The sequence below is a fragment of the Diadema antillarum genome, unplaced genomic scaffold (assembly GCF_040938485.1).
Source record: "Diadema antillarum isolate AM-2024a unplaced genomic scaffold, OU_Dant_1.0 seq00001343_RagTag, whole genome shotgun sequence".
Classification (NCBI taxonomy): Eukaryota; Metazoa; Echinodermata; class Echinoidea; order Diadematoida; family Diadematidae; genus Diadema; species Diadema antillarum.
In genome coordinates, this window is record NW_027272109.1 from 561,215 (window position 1) to 587,641 (window position 26,427).

The 26,427-nt window shown below is 40.0% G+C and overlaps 2 protein-coding genes across 2 annotated transcripts; both read left to right on the forward strand.

The window, feature by feature from the left end:
• Positions 1–466: 466 nt before the first annotated feature.
• On the forward strand, positions 467–10,188 carry LOC139708500 (intermembrane lipid transfer protein VPS13D-like). The gene is made up of 11 exons (XM_071620447.1): positions 467–704; positions 2,519–2,676; positions 3,144–3,242; positions 4,617–4,850; positions 5,232–5,412; positions 5,892–6,097; positions 6,510–6,709; positions 7,405–7,475; positions 8,125–8,221; positions 8,984–9,082; positions 10,041–10,188. The coding sequence occupies exons 1-11, from the start codon at positions 467–469 to the stop codon at positions 10,186–10,188; spliced, it is 1,731 nt and encodes a 576-aa protein (XP_071476548.1).
• Positions 10,189–12,027: 1,839 nt separating this feature from the next.
• Positions 12,028–21,108, forward strand: LOC139708501 (intermembrane lipid transfer protein VPS13D-like). The gene is made up of 7 exons (XM_071620448.1): positions 12,028–12,224; positions 13,652–13,871; positions 14,405–14,596; positions 15,238–15,407; positions 15,987–16,118; positions 18,972–19,185; positions 21,091–21,108. The coding sequence occupies exons 1-7, from the start codon at positions 12,028–12,030 to the stop codon at positions 21,106–21,108; spliced, it is 1,143 nt and encodes a 380-aa protein (XP_071476549.1).
• Positions 21,109–26,427: the final 5,319 nt, after the last annotated feature.

A 26,427-nucleotide genomic window follows, 5' to 3' on the forward strand; every position in this document is an offset into this window, starting at 1 on the left:
CATATCCTTTGCGAGACAGCAGATGAAGTGTTGAAAGAGATTCAAATTTCTATCTCAGTGTGCTTATATGATATTAATGTCTGTCATGTATTCTACAAGCAGAGTGAACAGGTAGGATGTACATGTATGATGTATGAAAGCTCATGACATCATCAGTGTAATCAGCATTATGCAATACTATAAATGCCCGTACTGAACTCAGACATGTGGAACTGAGTTTACAATTTGTATTTACGTAACTATATACACGCTACTGAATTGAGGATGAAGTCCTGTTCGTGTTTTTGATTTTGTTATGTTTTTTTTTGTTTTTTGTGGGGGGGGGGGGGTTGCTGTATTTTGGGGGGTTTGCTGTTGTTGTTTTTTTTTGGGGGGGTTGCTGTTTTTGTGAGGGAGGTAAAGAAAAGGCTAACAGTTGGGATAAGATTAACACTTCATATTTGTTTTTTATTTTATTTCAAATGGCATGAATTGGTCAGGTGATGTCTCCAAGCGGAGGAGCAATGTTTTCGAGGAGATCCTGACCCCGACGAGGCACCACAGTCGTAACCCCAACCCACTCCAACTGGAGCTTCACTACGCCTCCCAGTCGGATAACACCCGGGCCACGGCGCTGCTCAACAACATGCGTGTGGTCTGTGTCATGGACCTACTGCTAGCAGTCAAGGACTTTCTCCTGGGATACGACTCTCAGGCCGCTCAGGGTGAGTCCACTCCAGCAGTCAATATTTGATAGCGACCATTCTGTAGTATTTATTACACTTTGGTTGACTCTGAGCCAGTCAGCGTGAATCAGTTTAATCAGTCAAAACTTGATAGTGACCATTCTGTAGAACTTATTACCCTGTGTTTGACTCACCGGCACCTCAAGATGAGGCCACTGATTCAATTAAAGTTTGTTATTATCCATTCCATAGTACTTTACCAATAACTGACTACAGTCAACTAGCAGGCTGCTCAGAGTGAGTCCGTACAATCAATAAAAATTTGATAGCAGCTGTTCCATAGTACTTTTTGTACTTCAGCCCACTTGGAGATGGCTCGAGGTGAGATCATTGTTTCAATCAAAAAATTACAGTGAGCATTCCATATTTCAGTTGACTTTAATTGAATTCACGCTGCTCAAGAAAGTTCAATCCATCATTCAACTTTCGATAGTGATCATTTCATAGTAATTACTCCAATGTGGTTGACTTGCAAGCTACTCAGGGTGAGTTCATTGAATCAATCAAAGTTTGATAGTGAGCATTCTATGGTACTTTTAATCCATACTTGCCAACTAATAAGATTTTATCAGATTCAGTAAGATTTTTACGTTAAAAATAGCAAAATCAGATTTTCTGTCAGAGAAATCAGATTTTTAGAAAATATTTAGATATACCTTTCATGTGTATTTTTTGAAGATTTTACTGAAAGTAAGATTTCTAACTTCAGTTTGCATATAAAATAAGATTTTTGCAATCCATGAGTAAGATATTTCATCTTGAAATGTTGGCAGGTATGTTAATCACACTTCAGTTTGGGAGAAATAGAGCACCTGAGGCAGCATTTACTATGAGATTATGTGATACTTATGGGCATGTTTGTTTAGACAGTGCATTTGAATTCATGGTGATAGTAGAAAGACAGACATCCTCACTGACATGATATTAAAAGGAAATTAAACTTTAACTGATATATACGAGGTGTTCAATTTCATGATATATCATATAAAATCTAGGTGGTACCAACATACAAGTCCTATTTATGCATCTATACAAATCAAGTGATAGGATTTTTGAAAGAATTGAATATTTATTTAATATCTAAATGAGTTTTTAAGAAAACATAGAGTAATATTAGTTATCCCCTGCTTGTTCACGAAATATGGCACCAGACGGTAGATATTTCCCGTATTTCGTAAGAACAAGCAGGGGGTAACGAATTCATCTTTTAGTGTAAGTGCTAACCTTCTTCTCGCTGATTTCCCCTCGTGAATGATGTTGAAATCGCCGGCTGTCAGCCATGACCATGTTGACTTAGGCCTACGTCGCGCGAGCTGATTACTGCATGCGATGCGCGCATACAAATACGTGCACGTACACGCCATAAGATACTGCAGTCAGTAGCCAGATAGATACTAGTATAAGTTGCTGTTGTTTATCAAGCGTCTAGTGGTCTCAGGTTATGTGCGCAATACGCTTGAGGACCGCGCGCTGTCCATTTGTTTTGTACAGGATTAGCGCGCACGTTCCTATAAGCGTCTTTGGTACACGCGCAGCTGGCTGTGTAATACAGTATCATGACATCATATCCACTTAATACGGGATATATTAAGTGGTTGATTGACCAACGAGATTACAGAATTCACGATCACTAAAAGATAATGGTAGATACACATTTATAATGGACAAGTGTTATGCTGTGGTAATATGCTGTGATAGCATGTGATAGTTTTGGGATATTTGATTCAGATATAATGTAATGTTGTCTTTTTTCATGGTAAATATGCTCTTGGTATGATTTTTTTACCGCCCAGGATCAGATGGAGTCAGTGTGAGGACCCCATCTGAGGCCTCCACTTCTCAGGGACCATCCACTGAGTCCTCCAACATCACCAGCGTGGATAAGAGGGCGGGGTCACCCGTCAGTCTTGGCACTGGTATACTCACCAAGAGGGTGCCTCACAAGGAGCAGGTGGGTACCAGTGTGGTCCTGCTGTGGTACCTTGTGCTATAAGATGTTATTTTTTGTTGGAGAGCAGTGCATTTTTGGCAGCTTTATCACATGATAAATTCAGAGGTCAATTTTGTGATTACTGGTAGGCCTGATAGATTGGAAGTTATCCTCATCTTTATGCTGCTCTTTTTGGAAATTGAAGGTAACAATGTGTTCAAAACAGTTGTCTATTCTTTTTTTTTTCTTTGTACAGAGGTCATATAAAATTTCAGGGATTACAGCCATAATGTTGGTTTAAACCTAAGGCACGTCTTGTCTTTTTGTGGATGTGATATAAAGGGATGAGCCAATAACAAGATACTATGTGGACAGTCTTGTTTTAAAGGATTCAAAGTTAAAGAGTTTTGTCTACCGTCTTGTTGATCGCTATGATACCATACATTGTATTTTAATCACATGCTTTTCATTGTCTTTTTCTTGGACAGGTTGAGAAGACATCAGAGTTCAAGGTGAATGTCACAGAGACAGAGTTTGTCATCTTAGAGGACTCAGCATCACAAGACTCCAATGCTGTCATCTTGAAGGTGAGCTGCTCACAAGATGAGGCTAACAGTCCCATTCATTGCAATCACTGTTTGCAGGACTGAGCTTAGAAAACAAAAATCCTAACACATCTTTCAGTCTCTGTAATGCAGTAGAAGTACATACACTGTAGTTACTCCTAGGGAGGGTTCTGAGTATTTAAATCTTGTACATTGTGACTCTGTTATAACTGTACCTCCACATAAAATTTATGCTGTTATTAATAGTTTGGACTGTCCACACTGGATTGATTTTGAAGTACTTCTCCATTGTGAAAACACAGGCTTTTACTTACACCATGCCTACGATACTGTGAGCAATTATACCATCTGGTGTTCTATGGAAGTGTTGAGCGTTAAAGTGCAGAATTGTGCACACGACAGGCAAAAGCTTATTTCAACACTTCAACACTGTGTTAAGATGCTAAATTGCACACATGACAGGTGAAAGCTAATGTCAGTACATTAACACTGTGCTGATATGCTGAGTTGTGCACATGGCAGCCAAAAGCTCATTTCAACCCTAACTAGGCCGGGGGAGGGGGGGGCCTCTGAGACCCCCCCCCCCTCGACGTTCCGCGCGATGTATCGCAATCGCAAAAAGCTATCGCCGCGACGTTTCATGACTTTTTTCTTTCAAGTCTCCCGCATCTTTTGACACCAAATTTGTGTTTAAAACCAAATTTGTGTTTAAATATGTACATGCATGTCAGACCAAAAATTGCTCAAAAACGTTAATTCGTGTACAATTTCAATGCAAACTGTGCTTACAGGCAAATTTCATAAAAGCATGATTATTTTGGTGTTTTATTGCTTAAAATCAATGAATAACATATTTTCTTGTTCGGAGCGATGTCGCGGACAAATTTCATCGAAAAAACAATGAAAAACATAAAATCAAAAAAACAAAGAAATACATAAGAAATTAAAAAAACAATAAAATACTTAAGAATTTTTTTCTGATATCACAATTTTTTTCAATTACATTTGCTAAGGACACTAAAAAGAATATTTACACAAAAAATGTGCCTGTTTTGAGCTTTATTTTGTGATTTATACCAAATAGTCTGATTTTATGCATCATCATGCATAAATTAGCATAATTTAGCATATATGATGATTTTTTGAAAAAATAACTTCATAGTATTTTAGATTACATCATAGGCGATGTGTGTGCCAATTTTTGTCGCGATCGCGCCGTCGACGGCCGAGATCTGGAGGGGGGGCCTGGGAACCCCCCCAGCTCTATCAACTACCTAAATAGCCCGGCCTAGTTAGGGTTAACACTTTTAACACCGTGTCAAGATGCCAAGTAGTGCACATGACAGGCAAAAGCTTATCTTAACACTTAACACCATATCTTTGGTGTCTCTCCAGTCCACCTGTGCCGTGCTGACCTACAAGCCAGACTCCAAGGAGAACCCCTTCTCCGGCGGCCTGGAGGGGCTGGAGATCTTCTCCTGCTCCATGAGGAACGAGGAGGAGTCGGCGCTCTCCATCGTGGATCCCAGCACCATCAACGTGGAGCTGAAGGGGAGCTCTTCCCACATCCACAGCGGCCAGCAGCTGGGGGGACTCCTCGACATCATGGATGCACATACCATCCTGGAGGTATGAGACCTTAACATTTAAAAACCCACCCTGAAGATATTCATTGACTTTAACCCTTTTTATGCTGGGAGTGTTGATTGCACAGAAAACGCCATGGCATTGTATGTGCTGTCGAATTTTGGTGTGTGTGTGCAAGCTCAGAACGAGCAAAAACTTCTACACTGAAATATTCTGCAGTTACCTTTAAACAGTCGGGTAAGTCCAGAGGATCAGAAGAGATGCTCTATCACAAATGATCAGTCACATTTTTCTTCACTATTCCGTTGAAGACTAGTCTTGAGTACACCTGGGCAGATGTCTATGGGAAATGTGTGTCATAGCAAAATAAACTGGTTCTCAATGGGTTAATCCCCATCCCTCCACCTCTAATTCTTCTGACAGGTGCACATCCAGGCTCTAAATCTGCGAGTCTCTTACCATGATGCCCAGCTCTTTCTGGGCATCGCCAACTCACTACCGGCCCAGATGATCAAGAAGGCGCCGGACGACGATGATGAGGACGCCGACAACAAGAAGAACGAGGCGGAGGAAAAGCAGTCAAAGCCCAAGTTGAGAAAGCAAGGTTAGCTGGGCTGTATGTGTGCACCTTATCAACTCCAGTGCGCCAAAGAGTATCTTATGTTAACTTAAAAAAATCCAGCATTTCTGCATGCCAAGATCAGACTTTTATTTTGTATGGGATATGATCAAATTTAAACATTTTTCTTGCTCCTGTTTGTGGGTGTGTGTGCCTTTTATTTTACTTTTTTTTTAGGGGGACCTCTAAAGAGGCAGAACTGACCGAGGATGAAATGTTTTTAGTGTTAATCCATGAACACTAGGTCGTAGTGTCTTTTTAGCTTCAATTTCAAATTAACCGTGGAGTGAGGGTCATTATATTGAAAGCAGAGAACCCAAACACAACCTGAAGTGATGTATATTCCTGTCCAAATGTCAGATGAATACATGATAATTTGGATTGTATGAAAGTGCTATGTGGTTCACTGTTTGTCATTCTCTCCCTCTCTTTCCTCACTCCCCCCCCCCCCCCCTCCCCTCCAGTGTCCAAACTGAAGGAGCTGGGTTTCCGCTCCCAGGACTGCCGCAAGGCCCTGGAGGCTTCCAACTACCGACTGGACCTGGCCGCCTCTTGGTTAATAGACAATGCCCAGCCCCTCCCCTCCTCCTCCTCCACCTCTCCTAGGAGCCCAGGGGAGAAGGACGGGGGAGAGGAGAAGGCGAGCAAGATGGAGATAGCTGGGATAGAGGTAACCAACTTCTTTATATCCTCAGTATTTCTTGTGAGTGCCATCTTAATCTTACAACCGGTAACATATGTCTGTAACAAGCTGAAGGAATGCGTACTTTTCATAAAAATGGAATATTTTGGAAATTCCAATTCAATTTTCATTATATCATTCTAAACACATGACATCACAAATTGTAGTGGTCTTCTCATTCAGCAATGGTGGCACTGAAACTTCAGAAATTCAAATCTTTTTGACAGATTACCTGATCTTCTTCAAACTGAATGTTGCTGCATTCACTCAATCCACACGTTATCAGGTGAACTTGTCCGATAAGGAGTTTAATTTATATCTTTGTTTTTTGTGTAGAGATCATTTGTCTTACACAATTGTGGATATTGCAATATGTTTCTATTCCTTTGTGACCTCCAAGGTCCGAGCCGGTACCCTGGGCATCACCCTGATCGATGACTGCGGAAACATCGACGTGCCCCTGATCGAGATGTCGTGCCAGAATCTGAACTTCTTCCAGAAGCTGCTGCCCAGCGCCCAGGGCCAGGCCTCCTGCCTCCTGGCTGCTGATTACTACAACAGGAGTCTGTCTGGATGGGAGCCCTGCCTGGAGCCTTGGAAGTGAGTCTGAGATCATTAACCCATTGAGGACAGGCTGATTTTGCCACATGCATTTCCCATACACTAGACACCTGCCCGAGTACACTCGGGACTCATCTTCAGTGGGTTAATGCATATACATTGTACATGTCTCCAAAACTCTTCACAGTTTGTTATTAAATCCAGAATGAGAAATAAAGCAATGATGATGATGGTGATGATGGTGATGATGTTGATGGTGATGGTGATGATGATGGTGATGATAATGATAATGATAATAATAATGATAATGATATCAATAATAACAAAAACAACAACAGCTGCACAACATCAACAAGAATACTACTACTGCTACTACTACTAATAATAATAATAATAAAATTAATAATAATGATAATAATGATAAGAAGAAGAAGAAGAAGGGGAGGGAGGATATTAAAGGCATTGGTAGAATTGTGAATGTTGATAGAGGGGACTCTGTGTAGCAAATGCTAACACATAGTTCTGTGATTTGTGACCCTTCGTCATTTTACCCTGAAAGCCTTACTGGCATTGAAGCTTAGAAAAAAAAAAACACTCACACACACATACTCATGCAAAAACATACCCCCAAAGTCAAATTTTAACATCTTCATTCCCCCTGTGGGAATTTAAAGTGTATTTTCTCTATCCTGGCTCATCCTCAATATTTTGCCAATGTTTTGTCAATCCTGCAGGTGCAATGTTGAGTGGATCCAGCAAGCTGCTAGTCAGATGTACCCTGAAAAACTCTTCATTCAAATGAAAGGTATACCACTCTCTATACTCCACCTTTATCTTTTTACCTCCTTTACTTTCATTTCTCATTGTCTGTGTCAATAAAATTGAGGAATTGTTTTGTTTATATAGTCATCTTTAACCAAACAAAGATAAATTGATTTTGTTGTGATACACATTGTCCAGGGGCCCCTGCTTGTTTACACTCAGGGACTTGTTGCCAAAAGAGAAGGAGAGCGCAGTATTTTATGCATGTCCTATGTAACAATTTTAATGTGATACATTTGAAATCCAAAATGCAGGAATTAGAAGAATGTATGATGATGGTTGCTGGAAATTAAAAATGAAAAGAGAATGTAGTAATTAGACTGCATGTTCTGTAGTAAGTCTTTGTTGTGTTGTGAAACCAATTTTTACCATTATTTGCTTATTTTGGAGTTTTATGCCCTTTGTAGTGATGAGGATATTAGACAGCATGCAAGGTTGTTTACATAAAAAAGAAGTGTTCGTTGCATTTTGGTCCACGTAACCATACCCAAACCTATCGTCAAACACACTTACGTGCAAGTAAACCGATTTATATGAAGATTTAGTCACAGATTTGAATGTGAAGATAGCTGTTATTGTAATGATAGTCAGTAGTCTTCTGCAAGTATCCATGTGTTTTTAATCTCTTTCAGTGAATGAGAGACTGGATCTCAACCTGACGAGTGCCCTGATAAACCTGTACAGTGACACAAAGAAGAGCTGGACTGAAGACTACTACAGCCAGGGAGGGTAAGATTTGATCATTGTAGATTTGGCTCCACTTTATGTCTCTACATTTGTTTCAAATGAAATAAAAACAGTGTCAAGTCATCAATATGTACAGTGGACATTATGACTGAATGTAACCATCAATTTCACAGTCAAAAGTGTAACAATGAATTGTGTAATACAATATTCAGAAGCAAAATCAAATTCAGAGTTGTTTTTGTTTTTAAGTGAGCATGGTGTGAGTAGTGAAAACTGGCTGAAGAATAGGAAAAAATGAGGAAAGATGAAAAGCAATGTAAATCTGTAAATATTCACTCATTTGCTGTTGTATTTCTACACTGGGCCCATTTCAGTGACCTTTCTTGTAAGGGGTCTTCTTTTTAAATTTACAGACAAGAGTATTTTTTGTTGTATAATCTTGTATCTCCAGTAAAATCTATGTATTGCTTTGTTTTGTTTTGTGGTTTTTTTTTCCAATAGTGCAGGCCAGCACAAAATTTTCTAAAATTTTTGCACCATGAAATTTGCCATGTTTTTTGTTAATTGCTTTCTTAACGAAGTAATCTGGTTGCAATGTATAACAGAGAGATATTATCTGATACCTTCCTCAATATTTGCCCTTTAGCATCCCCCTCTGTTGACAATGTCTATCTAAAATTTTAGTTTATAAGTAAACCAGTAAATTTCAGAAAACAGAGCAGTATTCCTCCTTTGCTCATTATGTGTTTTGTTTGAGAATAATTTCACTCCAAGACTCTGATTCAACACTTTTTTCATTATCAGAACGACAGGACGAAAGCGTTCGCCCTTCGTCCCATTCGCCCTCAGGAACCAGACGGGTTGTCGCCTCTCCTTTGCTACTCTAACAACCACTCCAAACAAGTGCGTGTGCTTTCTTTATTCCATTGCTCGATTTGATCATCCAGAATATTACCACAAACTGTGTTCTAGTGTCTGTGAATGGATTGTATTGCACACCTGAAAGTGTTTAGAATACCCAGTAATTGATTGTTTGTGTCGAGCGTAGAATTTCACCGCTTGTTTGTGTCAGCTGCTGAGCACTGAGGTAAGTTTAATCTCCATTGTTCAGTGCATTGCTCAAAAGCATTATGGATGCTGGTAGATTGACTACTGGGTATAGACAAAAGGATATATATTACAAGCATAGAACCAATGATACCAATCAAAGATTACAGAAATATCTACCTCATGCATTAATATGCGTACTATGAATATGGACTAGATGACAGAAATTTATTCCAGAACACTCTAAGAAAATTTTACATGACATAATATATCCCTTTTTTGACATGACATACTGTACAGTGTACTCCTTACTGTCACATGAACAAACAATGATTTCAAATGTGAACACTGCAGGTCTGTGGCGACACATACACTGTATCAACATGCAAATTAGAAATTGTCTCTATTTGATGATGTCTACATGTGTTAAGCAATATTCACTGTCATTACTGTTGTAGTTGTTTCTTCTATGTAATGTTTCCTCCATGTCATGGTGCTCAAAGGCCCACATTCACAAAGTTTAGGTTTAGACCATGGATTATGCTAATTTTGTCCATGTAAACGTGCATGACAGATTATTGCAATAATGCAAACAGGCATCCAATAATGAATGTGCACTGAAACACTCACTTGAAAGGTATGCATGTTTTGCTCGTTTTACTCCATGGCCTAAATATAAACAATAAATTTGATTAAAACCACCTTTGAGAAGTTGGGCCAATGAGTGCCTGCACTATTGATTATGATTCTCATTTTGCTTACCTCTCTGAAATGCTGTTTCACATAAATCCTTTGCTCTCTTCCCGTATAACAGGGTTCTGTCGTCGCCGGAAGAGAAGTCCAAGTCAGAGAGGTCTTTCAGCCAGTGGAAGGACGTGGCTCCAGGGGGAGAGATTCCCTTCATGTTTGAAGAGAAGGGCAAAGCGAGGCATCGGGTGAGTCCCATTACTGTTCCCTCTTGACCAGTGATTAGTGTGGCAATATCAATGGAGAGATATTTGGAGGTTGACAACAAAGCACCCTATGAATGAATGTTAGGTTCCATGACAATTGCTCTTGCAACAATTGTTTCCTTGAAATATCTGCATGTTATCTTTTAAAACCAAACATAAACCTACCCACAAACATAACCCTAACCGTACATCCTAATCTTCATGTCAAACTAAACTGAAAACCCTATCACAACCCTAACCTTAAGTCCTTGGAGAAATCAGACCAGAGCAATTGTCCCAGGCATAAATGTTGGGTTTCACCATGAATGGATAGATGCATGATATATTTGATATCATGAAAATGTGGAACTTGAGGTCTATTTGAAAATATCAGACTGGCTGAAATGCTTATACTTTTTCTTTCGAGTGGCTGCATCTTGCCATTTATTTTGTACATATCCAACTATTTTCAAACAGGGTTGGAGCAAAAATGACTGAAAGAGAATGTGGAGATAATCCTGCCTTTGTTCTTGACTAATCTTTCAAATTTCTGCCAGAACACCCATGAGCTGCGAGTGCACCAGTTGGTGGTGAAGGTGGATGGATGGGAGCAGCTTACACCGGTCTCTGTCGATAAAGTGGGCGTCTTCTTCAGGCTGGCTAAACCCCATCACAACCAGCTCTCCAGCATAGTGAGTACCACAACTTGTTCCATTTTCAGTCTTTTTGTTAAACTATTACCATGACAACTACATTTTTTTTATGTATCCAAGCACAGTGAATGTCATGATATGTTCTGTGGCTTTATTTTGTCTACATCTCTTGATATAAGTGTCACTATAAACAGTAATGCTGCAAACATGTATCTACACGTCAAGAGAGAATAGCTGACCTTGTCATTTGTGTAATGATACACGTTATAATTTAACAGTAAAAATCTGGACTTTTCAGAACTCACATAAACATTTTAGATATTGACCAGGACATCCCATCACCATTTGTGTGTTTGACACTGTAAAGATGCATCTACCCCCCCCCCCCCCACCCCACCCCACCCCCAGAAAACACGCGAATAAAAATTAATCAAAATTAATGTTTGTCTTATCCTTAGAAACATTGCTTTAAATGACTAGAAATGCTTGATGGTCATTATGCATTCCATAACTTATGTTATTTTGTTTTGTTTTAGTTTTCTGACCAGCAGCAAGCCAGAGTTATCTTCCACGTAACACTAGAGGGCAGTGCCCGTAAACTGATCACCGTGCGGTCTGCTCTGACGGTCATCAGTCGGCTGAGCGTGCCGATTGAACTCAAGCTCATCAACCCTGAGTCCCCAACAGAGAGTAAGTCACAGAGATTTTCTTTATTTGCTGTTGCTCTCTGTAAATTACAAAATTGTAGATGGTATACTTGATCTGTTTTATTTTGAACATCAAGTGAAAAAGAAGGAACTAGCTGCTGGAGTTGAACCTGCATCACCTGCTTTGTGGGCTAGAAAAAAGAAATGATGATAATTGCTTCATGCTGGGTTGCCTGTTTCAAGATGGACTAAAAGGACAAATCTGAAGAAATATCTTTTAAAATGGGTGCTCTCATTTTGCATAGGTCACATGATTACAAACTAGCAGAAAATGGAAGTGCACATTTGTTTTCTTTTTTGCTTGTTATATGTAACACAATTTCATTTTTATCTTTCATGGAGTTTAAAAATAAAAACACAAAATTTGTCTTTTCAGGCCAAGCATTAAAAAAAAAATGCTCTTGGAAAAATTTTGCTTTTACGGTGTCTATCATTTGATAGCAGTGCAACAAAACTAATTCTCTGCATATTTATCGTTTCCCTATCTTTTCTACCCAGACCCAGTCTCCATGAATCCACTGGAACCGAACGGCAAGCTTGCCATCCCCTTGCCCTATGCATTGTGGGATATCTACCTCCGCCCCAAGGGGTGGGCCGTGTCGTATTGCGACCGGCCCCTGAAGTGGCAAGCGGTTCAGAATCCCGGCGAAGCAATGAGTGTCCCCATGGAGTGCAGGGCAGACAGTGGCAATGCAGGAATCTTCAGGTCAGTGTCCCGTTTAGATTCACATCAGCACTGAAGATCAAGGGATCTTTATCGCTGCAGTGGAAGAGATACAACCAATCTTGCTGAAAAAAAGAACTAACCAAACTGAACAAAATTAAACAATACAGAGCCAATTGAAACTGAATCTCCAGAAAGTTTGTAACTTGGGTGAATTTTTGTTTGCCTACAGATGAGAGCTTTAATGAATAAAATTGTGTCTATTGCAGGTTGATGAATATGACAGTTCATTTTAAGATCTTTTTTTTTTCACAGTTCCTGATAAAAAGGTAGAGAAGAGTGGTCATTAACAGCAATGACCATAACAGTCGTTATCATAGGCATATCTACATGGTAATGATCAATTCAGAAGTACTTCTTCAGTTTTATTATCAAAGGACCTGGTATGAAAACATTAAGACTTGACTAAGAGGTAACTTCAGTTTTATGATAAGAATGTTAACAAATGCTTGAAGTCATCAAGACTTGACCAGAATTTGTAACTTTGAGGGCGGTGAGTTGGCTCAGTCGGTAGCCTGTCTTCCTCCGACCCAAGCGACCCGGGTTCAATAGCCGAGTTTGGACTAAGTAATGTTGTGTGTAATCATACCATCCCCTCTAGCAAGAGGCAAAACACTCTGTCGCTTGGATAGGACATAAAATGGAGGTCCCGTGTGTGAGAGAGTCACAACTCATGCACGTAAAAGATCCTGCTTCATTTATTCATCACAAAGAGCAGGGTGTTTAGCCCGGTGAAGTGGTCCAGCCTCACATCCAACTGTACCCCATGACAGACCAGCTTAGTTTAGTATAGGTGAATATGGGCTATCCAGCCATCTTGTTAAATGGAATATGAACAAACAAACAATGTTTTATGATAAAAATGTGAACATGGTGCATCTGGTCAATGAGCATTTGACAAAGCCAGGATTCCCTGGTGGTGTGGGTTCGAGGAGGGGGGAGGGGGGTCTCTGGCACAGATAAGCAGGCCACGTGGAGTGGCACAGCAACTACTCTTGTCTTAAAACTACCCATGGCTCTGGGAAGATAGCTTTTGATTTGTTGATTTGTGGAGGGTGCTAAGTAAGGCTTGGATACTTGCAGTGTCCTGTGGAATAGGTGGCTACAAGGGGTTGGCAGGAGGATTCTGGTGAGATAGCATTTTTTTTTTTCTGATGAAGATATTCTGTGATAGTGATGCTGTAGCAAAGAAGAAATATGTAACAAATTTAACTAATAATTTCTATACAGCAAACATACATGAACAGTTTCAAAATGGATTCAGTATTTTGCTAGTTTCCATCATAAGGTTAAAATGGCCCTCTAAAAATCTTTTAAGCAATAACTGGTTTGAACTGCACTGAAAGGAGCTCATCAAGAAATAACATCCCCTCCAATCCCCTCCTCTCCACACTCTTCATAACTCACAGGTTCTGCCTCTGCGTCAAACATGAGGCATTCCCAACCAAGCACACGCCAGGCCGACGCCCCTCGGCCAAGAAGGCCGAGACCCCCCAGCCCGGCCACACCCTGATCGTCCTACCCCCCATGGTGCTGACCAACCTCCTCCCTGTGGAGCTGAACTACCTGGTGGTCAAGTCCAAGGTCCAGGGGTGCATCCGGCCAGGCATGGATGAGCCCATCTACACGGTCAGTAATCCTGAGATCTAGTCCAGTGACAATTGTATACTGTACGAGCTGAAATTTTCGTGGTGGTTTTATTTTCACGAATCACCTTTGAAGCGCGAAAATAACAACACGCGAAAAATAATAACGCGTAAATAAGTAAGTTCAGTTAGACCCTCGCAACCGCAAAATTAACAACACTCGAGAATGTCCTCCAAGTAGCAATTCGCGAAAATTTCAGCTCGTACAGTATATTGATATTGACTGCCCAGGTAGTCGTGGCAGGTCAACTATTTCAATTCTTCCCCATACTGTCCTGCAGTCAATATTTGTGAATGATGATTAAAGGGAGAAACATTATTGAAATATTCTCTGCCATTTCTTTGTAATGCATTGTCAGGTAATCCTCAACATAAGAAAATTTTCATGCTTAATCTAAACCACTGAACTGGTACCTTTTTGAGGCTTTAAAACTGTAAAGTTTTTGTGAGTTGACAGAGTGGTCTTCTATAATTTTTGAGATTGTTTAGTTTTGCTCACTAAATTCATCCATACAGACTGATCTGGACCTGGCCCAGGACATTAAGTTCTTCACAGAGTCTTTCAGGGAGTGCTCCGTCCCCCTCTCCATCCCAGCGAAGCACACCAGGGGCGGGTGTGGCTACGTGGAGCTGAGAGACGGCCACCAGAAGAGGAGGAAGCTCAATCTGTTTGTCAGGGTGGAGTGCATGGCTGGCAGGTCGCTGAAGGTGAGTGTGCCCCAGGAGGAGGACAAGGGGGAGATGGGAGAAAGAATGGTGGTGGTGGTTACCATGGTGATAGGTTTCAGTGATGTTGACCAAATTGATGAGTACAGTCCCAAATTGATGAATATGGTCACCGTGATAGAGATGAAAGAGATTGTTAAAATATGGTCAGTTACACTGTATACTTATTGGAGGATGACAGTTTGTAGTATGATGGGAGGGGACTGCTATGGAAGAAAACAATTTGTTGAGGAGAATGATTACGATGATGATGATAATGGTGATGATGAGGAGGAGGATGGTGATGATGATGATGATGATGATGATGATGATGATAATGAAGTTGGAACTAATTATGATGTCAGAGGAGGAGGGAGGAGATGGCAGAAAGATTGGTATTACGGTTAGGTGACTGTGGGTTCTGGTTGCCATGGTGATAGGTTTGAGGGATGTTGGCAAGTCTTGAATTGGTGAGTACAGTGTCAATGGTAGTGATAGATGTGATTGCTGTAATATGATGTTTATACTTATAAAAGGGATGTAAAATTATGTCATTTTGTGTTGGATGTGGGAGGGGCTGCTATGGTTACAGAGGCTAGACAGGAAATGACTCTGATGAATATTTTCCCATCTGCCCCGATCAGCTTTCTGTGTCGGCTCCTTACTGGCTCATTAACAAGTCTGGCCTCCCTCTCATCTTTCGGGAGGAGCACGCAGACCACGAGGCGGCGGGCCAGTTTGAGGAGCACGAGAGAGCGAGGAGCGTGGCACCCCTCATGTTCTCCTACCAGGAACCCCAGGGAGGAGAACACATGTAAGATGAAGGATGCTCTGAGACAATAAAATGGTTCCATGACATTTGCTCCTGCGTCAGTTGCTGCGATGAAATATCTGCACCCTGAGCCAAATATAAATTCTATTCACAAACATAACCCTAACCCTTATCCTAATCCTCACATCAAACTAAATCTAAGACCCTGTCACAATCCTAACCCTAACCCTAAGTCCTTGGAGTAAATAAGACTGGAACAATCATTGCAGGAGCAAGTGTCATGCCACCAATAAAACATATCTTATGATTATGAAGTAGTATGTGAATTCAAAAATACATATTTCTCTAAGAGAATATTGCCCTTTTAGAGCTGATGTCCCATATGAAAGACACAATTTCAGTGTACCTTTGGGTAATTCATTTACTAGAAAATTGTCATTACTAATGGAACCATGCTGATCCAGAGTAAAGTCACACATGCAAGTTAGTAAAGAGAGAGAGAGAAAAAAAAAGATTTTGTCACACTCTGAAAGATCTCTGTAAATAATAGTTGATGATAGTCAACATTGAAGAAATGAAATGATGAGATTTGATATTTGATCCTCATCTACCTGCCTATAGGTGCTTGATGCGTCTGGGCCGCAGCATCATTGGTCTGGAAGGAACGCCCTACTGGTGCCATCGCATGTCACTAGAGGGCGGCTCAGGGGTGCGCTCGCTCAGGATCTACCAAGACGGAGGCCGCCCCCACATGTGAGTCCTCTAACCCCCCTCTTTCCCTCTTCCCATCTTCTCTGTGTTTGCCTGTACGTACCTCAATCCAAGCTTGAATGGAAAGTGTATTCTAAAACTAGAAATTTTTGCATGCATGAAACTTGAGCAAATTTTGCAAGGAGCCAGGATCCTTGAAGGTAAATGCACATGAAACGTTTGTCAACCAAAAAGCAGTGAAGCCTTCACAATTTTTGAAAGTTTCATGCTGCGAGTAATCTGGTTTAACTGTAGTCACTTTCAGGATGTGGTGGAGTTGTCAATCTATTGAGGCAAACAAAACAAACTAAATTGCAGCTCTGCAGATATAAAATCTGCAAGAGATACTGGACATGATCCAGTCTACCTAAACAGGCTGATGAGTTTCCAAGATTATCCCCAGTGGAACTAGAAAGGTGCTAAAGAGAACAAGCCGGTTTTGATTTCACATGTAGCCCGGTGGAGGTACCGTTAATTCTCTTTTAATTATTAGAGTCGCCATCTACATTGTACATGTGCTACTGCAGGAAGAATCCTTTATATAGGGTGTATACAACTCTAACATCATATGATTTCATAATTTGTATTCCTTGAAACTTGAGTTATCATTGCATATGGCATTAATAGCCCTTTCCTTGTGAGATCATGAAACCCACATAGACACTGCGTAGGGCCTGCCTGATTTTCAAAGGCTGTGGACTAATGTCCTCCTTGTTCTCAACTTTACTATGGTCACATTGGGCTATTTATGCTTGATTCGTAGCTGGTTGTATGTAAAGCATTCATTGTTCCACATTCTTGCAATCATGCTGAGGAAACTGAGAATATGATTAATACTCTTTTGGTGATCCCTGTTGCAACATACTAGATATGATGTATTTTGCAATGATAGTGCCAATTATTAAGCTGCAACATCTTCTCAAAGGGCCAGTGAGGCTCCTGCCTTAGACATGCAGCTGATCTGTGTAGCGCAATAGCATTATGACAATATTCATGTATTATGCTGTTTTACTTAATCATGCCCAAGGGTTGTGCTGCTGGTGATGAGATGTACTAACCCATCATGTCATTTCTCACAATGATAACGAGCAGCTTGAGTCGCATCGTCATGGCAACTCCTCCTGGACCTCATCTGATGCCTTCTTGGCCACCATACAAGATGGTCCCTCTTGATTGACTGCTTGCATCACATCAACACAGTCTGCACTTCACCTTCACTTAAATGCCTCCTTATAATTTCACAGAACTTCAGTTTGAATGTCATGTTTGTTGATGTCTTTGCTAATAACAACTTATTTGATCAGATGAAACTTTGTTCGTATCAAAATTGCAACAACTTCTTCTGACATTCATCTGCACATGCAAAAACTTGTGGCATTCATCTGCACAGATCTAGAGTTGTTACAGCAGTTTTAACTCCATTGTACCAGTCTAAACTAACATTTAATGACTTAGAATTTAGGTGCTTGGGTATAGTGTTCTCTTCAAAGGAAACATCGTCCAAAGAGGCCAGCACAAGAAGAGTTAGTATGGCAAAGAATGCAAAGAGGGAGAAAGGTCTCACTCAAAATGTAAAACCTTCCTCTGTTGAAGAGATAATAGGTAAGTGAAGATGCTGGTATGGAGTGTGCATTTCTGTGCATTCCAGGCTTTGGCAGTTAGGAAGACATAATATACATGTATATAATTGAAAGGGGTTGGAATTTAGCTAACTTTCTGTGCTGAGTACTTTTTAGAGTGAGTACGTCGCTATGGGTTTTCCTGTGCCAATCAGCACTCAAGGCATAAATAGGGTTAATCCAGATGCTGTAGATCAAGTAGACTGGTAGATGTCAGTAATGAAACTACATTGTACGGAACAAGCTTCAAGAAGGAAGTAAAGATGTGCAAATCATGATGTACTGTAGGAAGGAGAAACAGGCAACACATGATTTTGGAGATAGCAGTGTCTTCAAGTCATCAGTGAGAGGAAAAGAAAATTTAGGAAAGGAAAGCAGGCATGTGTAATGTACTCTTTTTGAATAGTGAAGTCTTTTCTAGTGTCTTGATATTTCTGATGAGTAGATAAAAAGAAGTAATATATCTCCAAAGGCTCCGTCATGCAAAGAAAATGGTCATTTGCAGAGTAGCTATCGCTAACTGTAGTTTAGCAGAAGTAATTATCACATTATGACATAATATGATTCTATAGCCCACAATGCCTTTTATGTTAGATTTAAGACTATCTGTGTGATCTTTAAGATTATGTAACTTCATAAGAATAAAAGAATGTACGCAGTGCATAGCATTTGCAGTATACTCAGTATTCATAGACATTTTATGATCAGCTTTTGTCATCGCGGGCTCTTTGGATGGCTGATATCTTTCACTTTTGCAGGTCAGTGATGTACATACACTATTGATGTAATGTTTCTTTTAATCCCAAGTATAACACTTCATACACTGCTTAAAAGTCATTGTTACTAACATTGGTGGTGTTTTGGGTTGTCTGCTTTCTGCGTAAGTCTGCAGCAAATCTTTTTTTCAAAAATGAATACCAATAATTTTTCACTTTTTACATTTTAGCTAAAAGAAAATTAATCAACTGTAGGTACTGAATGTGTCTATGATTTACCTTAAACCAGTAATGTTGTCGATATTTATGTAATCATGGAAATTTTGTTAGCTCTCAGTAAATTCACCATAGATTTTAACAAAGATGACACATAATAGGTTTTAATTCTTTGTGTTGGCTTCTGTTTCTGTGTGTAGGATTTGGTGTTCATACTAATACCCTATTTGTCCCTTTTTCTTTTGCAGGAAGTGACCAAGATTAACATGATTTCTCCTCCCTCAATCTCTCCCAACCCCCCTCAGGATGAATGCCGTAGACTTCACTGAGCCCGGACTCAGTGATATCAATATTTTTCATTCATGTCCCTTCAGCGTGTACCACATCGGGATCGACGTGCGGCCCGGCAGAGGGCGCTACCACGAGACCAAGATCGTGACGTTCGTGCCCCGCTTCCAGCTGGAGAACCGCTCCTCTCATCACCTGGCGTTCGCACAGCGACATCTCGTCACCAGCATGGTGAGCTCATGATTTCGTACATTCATCACTACCTAATCATGCATCATGTTTTTTTTTAGCTCACCCAAGCCAAGGGCTCAAGTGACTTTATTGCAGTCATTCATTGTCCGGCGTCCATTGTGCGTTGTGTGTAAACCCCACGACTTGTTTTCACCTTTTCATATTTTTCTTGAAAACATTTTCATATTTGTTACCAAACAGGCATTATCAGTCAGGTGACAAGATTTATATATACTGCAAAACACTATATTTTTGCAGCATTGAATTTTCACAAGTTCCCCTATGACATACAATGCATAAAGTGTAGACAAGAACTTTGCATGCATTTTAATTTTGCGAATCTTGGCTTTCGCAAAATTAAAATGCACGCGAACATTCCTTGTTTACAGTATACGCATTCAAGTGGACACTGTATCCCCACCCCTTGGGGCCGCAAGTTTTCTATGTTCGTAAATGATTGCCTCCAAGAATGGGTGGAAGGTGAACTTGCAATACTCCAGTGAGTGTAAGACCCCTTGGTTTCCCTCGTTTAGAATTAGTGAATTCTCTGACCAAGTTGTTTTGGGCTGTTGCGATCATTCATTGTGTGTTTTGCATCATGTGTAAACTTTTTACATGTTCATCTTCTTGAAAACTCCATAGCAGATTTTCACTAAACTTTGCAGGTAGCATCCTTTGGGAAATAGGATCTCAATTTGTCCAAATAGGCCCAATTCTTGAAAACACATAGTCAGATTTTCACCAACCTTGACCAGTGTTATAACCTGATGGTCATATATATATATATATATATATATATATATATATCGTTGGTGGGGTGACAAAACCTCGTATCTCAAAAATGTCAAATGTTCAGGAGAGCTACATTGTAAAAAAACATGGCTGCCATAACATGTAAGTCAATGGAAACAGCCAACATTTATTTTTCATTTGTGACCTTATTTTTGCAGATGGGCATATAAGGATTGGGAACTACATAGTAATGGATCCTAGCTTCAATATATGAAGAAAACTCATTTCCACCAAATATTGAGATACGAGGTTTTGTCACCCCACCAACAATATATATATATATATATACATTGTATGTTGACAGCAGTGCGAATGATCTTTGAATAATGCGCCAAAAAAATCAAATGATCATGCATATGTATTTACCAAAGGAACCAATAAATGGGCAACACAAATTTGTATGCAGTCCAAAGTGCATATCAGACTGTCAATGTGATGTATTGCCAGTGAAGAACATGCCTTTGTGTTTGTACAGTGTGCACATTATGTTCACTGAATATTTTTAAGTATGTGCATGCATTTGTGTGAATCAAGATCATTGATATATTTGTAGCGGCGCCATACACACCAGCCTGTAAACTAAAACAAAAAAAATAAGTGTAACCAAAAATGTTTCCAGTTACGTCCGCATTTTGCCCACGTGAACAGCACTAGTTTCATTTGCACACAGTGGGAGCAAGCATTCTCTGATTGGTTTAGCTGTGTGCCTTTTTATCCCTTTAGATACAATGGATCCTCCGTCCGTTTATTTTTTAGCTTCTTCAGAACATGACAGATTTTCACCAAACTTGGTAGGAAGCATCCCAATGGTGATAGAATCTGAATTTATTCAATTATGCACCATATCCTCCAAACACTGCATCCCCCCCCCCCAACTGGTGACTATAGTTTCAGGTTTGCTCATGGCAGATCCGAGGATGCCACCGCCCCCCCCCCCCCAACCTCAGTGCTATAAGGAGGGGGGAGGGGGGACAATCAAATTGGGGCCAATTTTTCAAAGTTTCATTTTTTCAAAAAAGCATGGTCAAATATTCTCCAGATTTGCCAGGAATTTTCTTGAGGAGGATAGAATGACTTGTACAAATGAGCACCATTCCCAACTCTTTCCCCCAGGGAGCCAAGAAACCCTAGATTTGAGAACCTTGAAAAAGTTGTGTTAGTGAGCTATTAGCTGCATTTACACCTACTAACAGCGCGATTTTTAAAATCGTGATACTTGGGTTCCACCGTTTATACTTGTGCAAACAGCACACAAAGTTTGAGCTTCACAAAACATCGCAATTTTTTGGTCATTAGTGCGCATGTGTAATTTACCTCTCTTCAACACGGTAGACAAGTGGAAGCGCGAGCTATTTTCACTGCAGTGCAGTCTATTTTGCTCGCAGCTAGCTGGCTGGTTTGAACGTTGAGCCAGGGCTTTTTATCAGTCCAATGCACACATAAATTTGTGTTTTTCAAGAGTGTAAACTTACGGTAAAACTATATAGCTTGCTAAAATAGATCACATATGTAGCACTAGCAGCTGTGTAAAACTTCAGCTTAGTATGGGAAAGTTGATGAAAGTAGCATTCAGGAGGATCATGAAATTTCGCCGATGTGACGAAAGTGAGAAGTAGCACTGGTATTTCATCAGGGACAGCAAGAATTCACCATTGTTTTACCGACACTTGTTACATACCGCTGTATTCCACAAAGTCAACGTATACTGAGAGCAGTATGGGCACTCCCAAAATCAACGCATTTCTGGGAGAACATTAATTGGTTAAGTCGTTATGAGGTGATGATACGTGGTTGGAGAACTTCAGGTTTATAAATATAAAAAAGTGAATAAAGGAATAAAGTGAATTGAATTAATTGAATATAGGCTGCGTTTATCTAAAAATTTTCAGAGGCAGAATCACGATCCTAAACGCGTTTGAGGCATTTTCAGAGGTTAGATAAATGCAACCGTGTTTTCAAACGCATTTAGGAACGCCGTTTTGAAACGCCTTTCAAAGGGCGTTTCGAAACACGTTTGAGACCACGATCGCCGTTTTGTGAGTAGATAAACGTTTTGAAACGCGTTTGTATTTCAAGGTCAAATCCCAGCTGTTTCCGGTTGTGCTCTCTTCCCATTATTTGTGTGTGACTGAGGAGGCATGTTTGGTGGTATACAGTTGACCTTTACTTCCCGGGTCAAACGGCGCAAAGCAGCTGCGCAGTGACACCACTCGAATCACGATTGTAGAATGGTTAGATAAACGCGGCTCCCCGAGAATCGCGTTTCAAACCACATTTGCAAACACCGTTCCAAATGCGTTTGGAAACGTGATTCTCTCTCTCGAGTTAGATAAACGCAGCCATAGTTTCATCAGGGAGGTGAGAAACCAGCCGAGGATCGGCTATTTACCTGTATGTACAGCATTTACCCTGTACTCTGGCCAACGACCGACGTACTCTCTACAATTTTCCACAGAGGGAATCGGGAGCGTGCGTAAATGCCCGGTGCAATCCGATACCAAAAGTCACGTGATGAAAAATCGTGATATTTCTGCGGCTTGGGTTTACACTCGCCAAACTTCGCCTCAAACATCGCGATGTTTCAAAAAATCGCACTCCGGCTGGCGATTTTTCTGGCGATGTTTTGGGCGATGTTTCGAGGGCGTTTGGGTGTAGTTGCTTAGCAACTTGCACCCAAATGTCGCGATTTTTCCAAGCAAGTGTAAATGGGCCTGTAGACACCTGTATTGGGTGGTAGAAGACTTAACGGTTCATACCGCATTCTTTCTTCTTTCTTGAGCACGTATGTGGCCCTGAAAAGAGCCTACCCACTCTCAGGGTTTCGACAAGCATGTTCCTGTCGTTTTCAAGAGAATGAGTAATTGGAGGGAAAATCTGGCTTCAATACCCTCAGGACGGATCAAAGGGGCTTTGGGTTCCTGGAGGGAAAGTCTCTGATTGGCTGAACAGCATCAACCAATCACGCATCAAGGGGGAAAAAATGAATGGGTATCACAAATTTGTATGCAGAATGGTCTAAAGTCCATATCTGACTCCCAGTGTGATGTATTGCTAGACGAGTGAAGAACATGCTTTTCTGTTTGTGCAGTGTGTGTTCACTGAATATCTTTGTGTGTGTGCATGCATTTCAGTGAATCAGGATCATTGATATAATTATTCATATCAGTGTCGGGCTGGGGACAAAATTCATTGACTGGGTAGTAGTGTGTGAGGAATTGTGGCTGCACTTCTATGTGCAAAATCATCCCATCAACTTCAGCAGTGATAGTCCAAGATTTTTGAGCTCACCTGAGCAAAAGACTGAAGTGTGCTTTTGCGATCATTTATTGTCCATCGTGCGTCTTGTGTCATGCCTTAACATTTGTACATTTTCAGCTTGAATTCCAGAAAACCCCATGGCAGATTTTTACTAAACTTGGCAGGAAGCATCCCCAGGGTGATAAGAATTCAATATGTTCAATTAGGCACCATTTCCACCAATCATGCCCCCCCCCCCCCCTTGGTGACTGCAGTTTCGGGTTTGCTTGCATGGCAGACCTCTGAGGGTGCCCCCCCCCCCCCCCCCCCCGGGCCATAAGCAGGGGGGAGGGGGAGGGGGAGGGGGGAACAATCAAGTTGGGGTTAAATTTTTGCAGTTTCATTTTCTTCAAAAAAGACTAGTCAAATTTTCACCAAATTCGGTAGGTATTTCCATAAGGAGAATAGAATGACTTGTACAAATGGACACCATGCCCAATTTTTTTCCCCCAGGGAGCCCAGAAAACCCGAATTTGAGTCTTGAAAATGTCATCCTCTGTGAAACCAGAAATACTAGTAAATACGATGTTCATTTAAGTATGAATGTATGGCAGATTCAGTGCAGGTACCCTTTGGACTAGGCTTAAATAGGGAGCCAGTTTTCACATTTTGATCTTCTTTTGAAAAATGCATTCTCAAGCTGGGAATTTTTCATTGCCAGAGTGTGTTTCATTGCCAGAGTGATAGAATGTGGACACCATGCCCTCCTGGGGATTTCCCAAAGCTCCTGTAGTTTGCTGGTATGTTTTTCATGGATAATAGTCTGCAAGAATGAATGGAAGGTGAACTTGCGATACTCGGGTGAGCACGAGATTCCTGGGTCTCTTGTTTATTGCAAATGATTGACATATTGCTCTTCATCAATGTAAATAAACACCAGTTATTTGGTGTTTTAGTACATGTGTAGTAGCCACTGACCATTAAAAAGAAAATAAGAAAATACTAGGGTTGGACTGCAACCAACAATTAATTTTTTAGGCAGGCATTGTATCCACTGGACTACTGAGCTACTAGGGTGTATTTGTTGTTCTGCTTCCTATACATTTCCACTAGTTGGAGAGTCTGGTGATACTTTGGCAAAACCGAGTTTCCCATTTCCTCCTAGCATTCCTACAATTTACCTGTTCCTTTTACCTGCCATCTGGTTTGTTAGGATTTATGTTGTCTTTTTTATTTTTTCATCTTTTTGATTTGTTCATGGTCTCTTTGTATATCAACCACCACTCACCGATGAAGAATGCAGCTCCCCATTTTGTGTCAAGCACGTGATGTGCATGATGTGCAATCATCAATCACCTGTGACAAACGTAGCTCTGTTTTAAATGAATGCAAATTTATGTGTCACACTGACTTTGAATGGAAATGGCATGTTGCATAACTGAAAAGGCTCAGAAGTGAAACTTTCTTTTAATATATTGTATTTCTGTCATGGTAAAGGCTACTCGACACATTTTGAAATTATGGTACAAAATCTTCCATGGTACTGTAAATGGATTACCCATACGTAGTACATACAACAAGGTTTAAACATGAACATGGCAACTTACATAACTGATGATTTATGCTGACCAAAATGTCGCCCAATTTGCATTGTATATATTCATACTTATGTAGTTAATCATTTGTAAATTCAGCTCAACATTTTCATCAAACAAGCTTCTGAAGGCAAAATGCATGATATTAATGTGATAGTGGTCAGGGTGATAATGAAAGTGATAATTATGCAGTCTCACAGAGGATCAGGCCATCATTACTAACCCAAATATGTTCAGGTGGTCATTTACATGTTGATTATAAAGAGGAACAGCATGGGTACAAATGTAATGACTGTGGATAATGGAGGTGGGATTTTAACTCCATATTTCTTGATTTAAAGCTTAAACAACTCTACCACCACGCCGATACAATACTCAAGGTAGTGTAGATACAGAGTGTGTACAATCAAATGAAAGAACAAAGTCAAGGAACTTGTACAATGACAGATGTAACACACACACACACACACACACACACACACACACACACACACACACACACATATTAACACAGATATAACGAGAAGTAATATCAACCATTTTAAAGCTTCTAGACACACATTAACATACACTAAAAAAAAAAAAGTTTTTTGCAACTGATGTCATGCTTTTTATTGCGTTAATTTTTTGTTTGTTCTTATAATTACAAAGAAGAACACTGTTATAGGCATGAATGAGAATCTGTTCATTTTTGTCATTTTATTTTGTGCCTTGGAAGAGAAAAACAAAGGTGTTCACTCATGCATAAAATTTCCCCTTATATTGACCTACTAAGTTGATAGCCAATTAAATTACCTTTAGTATGGTATATAAATACATCGATTTTCATCAAAATCTTTAATGAAAAATATAAACTTGAAAAAGTGTTTACTTTCTTTTTTTGCTGAGTGTACATGTACTCACAGTAGAATATACAAAGCTATGAAGATACAAGAACACATTTGGTTTTTATTATAAAACACCATTAGCAGTTCTACAAGATTATGTGCCTTGCTTTTAACAGATGAGGGTGTATTTCAGAGAATAAGTGCAAAATCTAGTAAACCAAATGAGAGGAAAAGAGAATAATCACAGGATTTTGTATTCATAAAGCTTTGAGACAAACACAAGTGCATGTCATACATGTACATGTCCAGAGAGACATACAACATGTACATGTACAGAAGAACATGCTTCAGGGCACATTTCATTCAGATCATGATGTACATAATTACTTTATGACCTACATCGTACATTTATCAGATGTCTTGTGTATTTGAAATGGCAATCAGTAGTCCTGTATTGATGAGACTCACAATTGAACCATATAAATTAGATAAATTTACATAGAAGTAAATGTGATATACCACCAACGATTGAACCATTTGAATTAGATACATAGAAATAAATACCACCCACAATTAAACAATTCAAATTAGATACATACATTTAGAAATAAATACCACCCGCAATTGAACCATCTAAATTAGATACATAGAAATAAATACCATTGCATGCACTTGTGAAGAAGACAGCAGAATACTGTAGTTAGAATGTAATTTGTACAGCATAAATTTACAACCGTGTATACAATGTATGAACAAAGTATGTTATGTCTTGCATTGATTGTAATTACAAA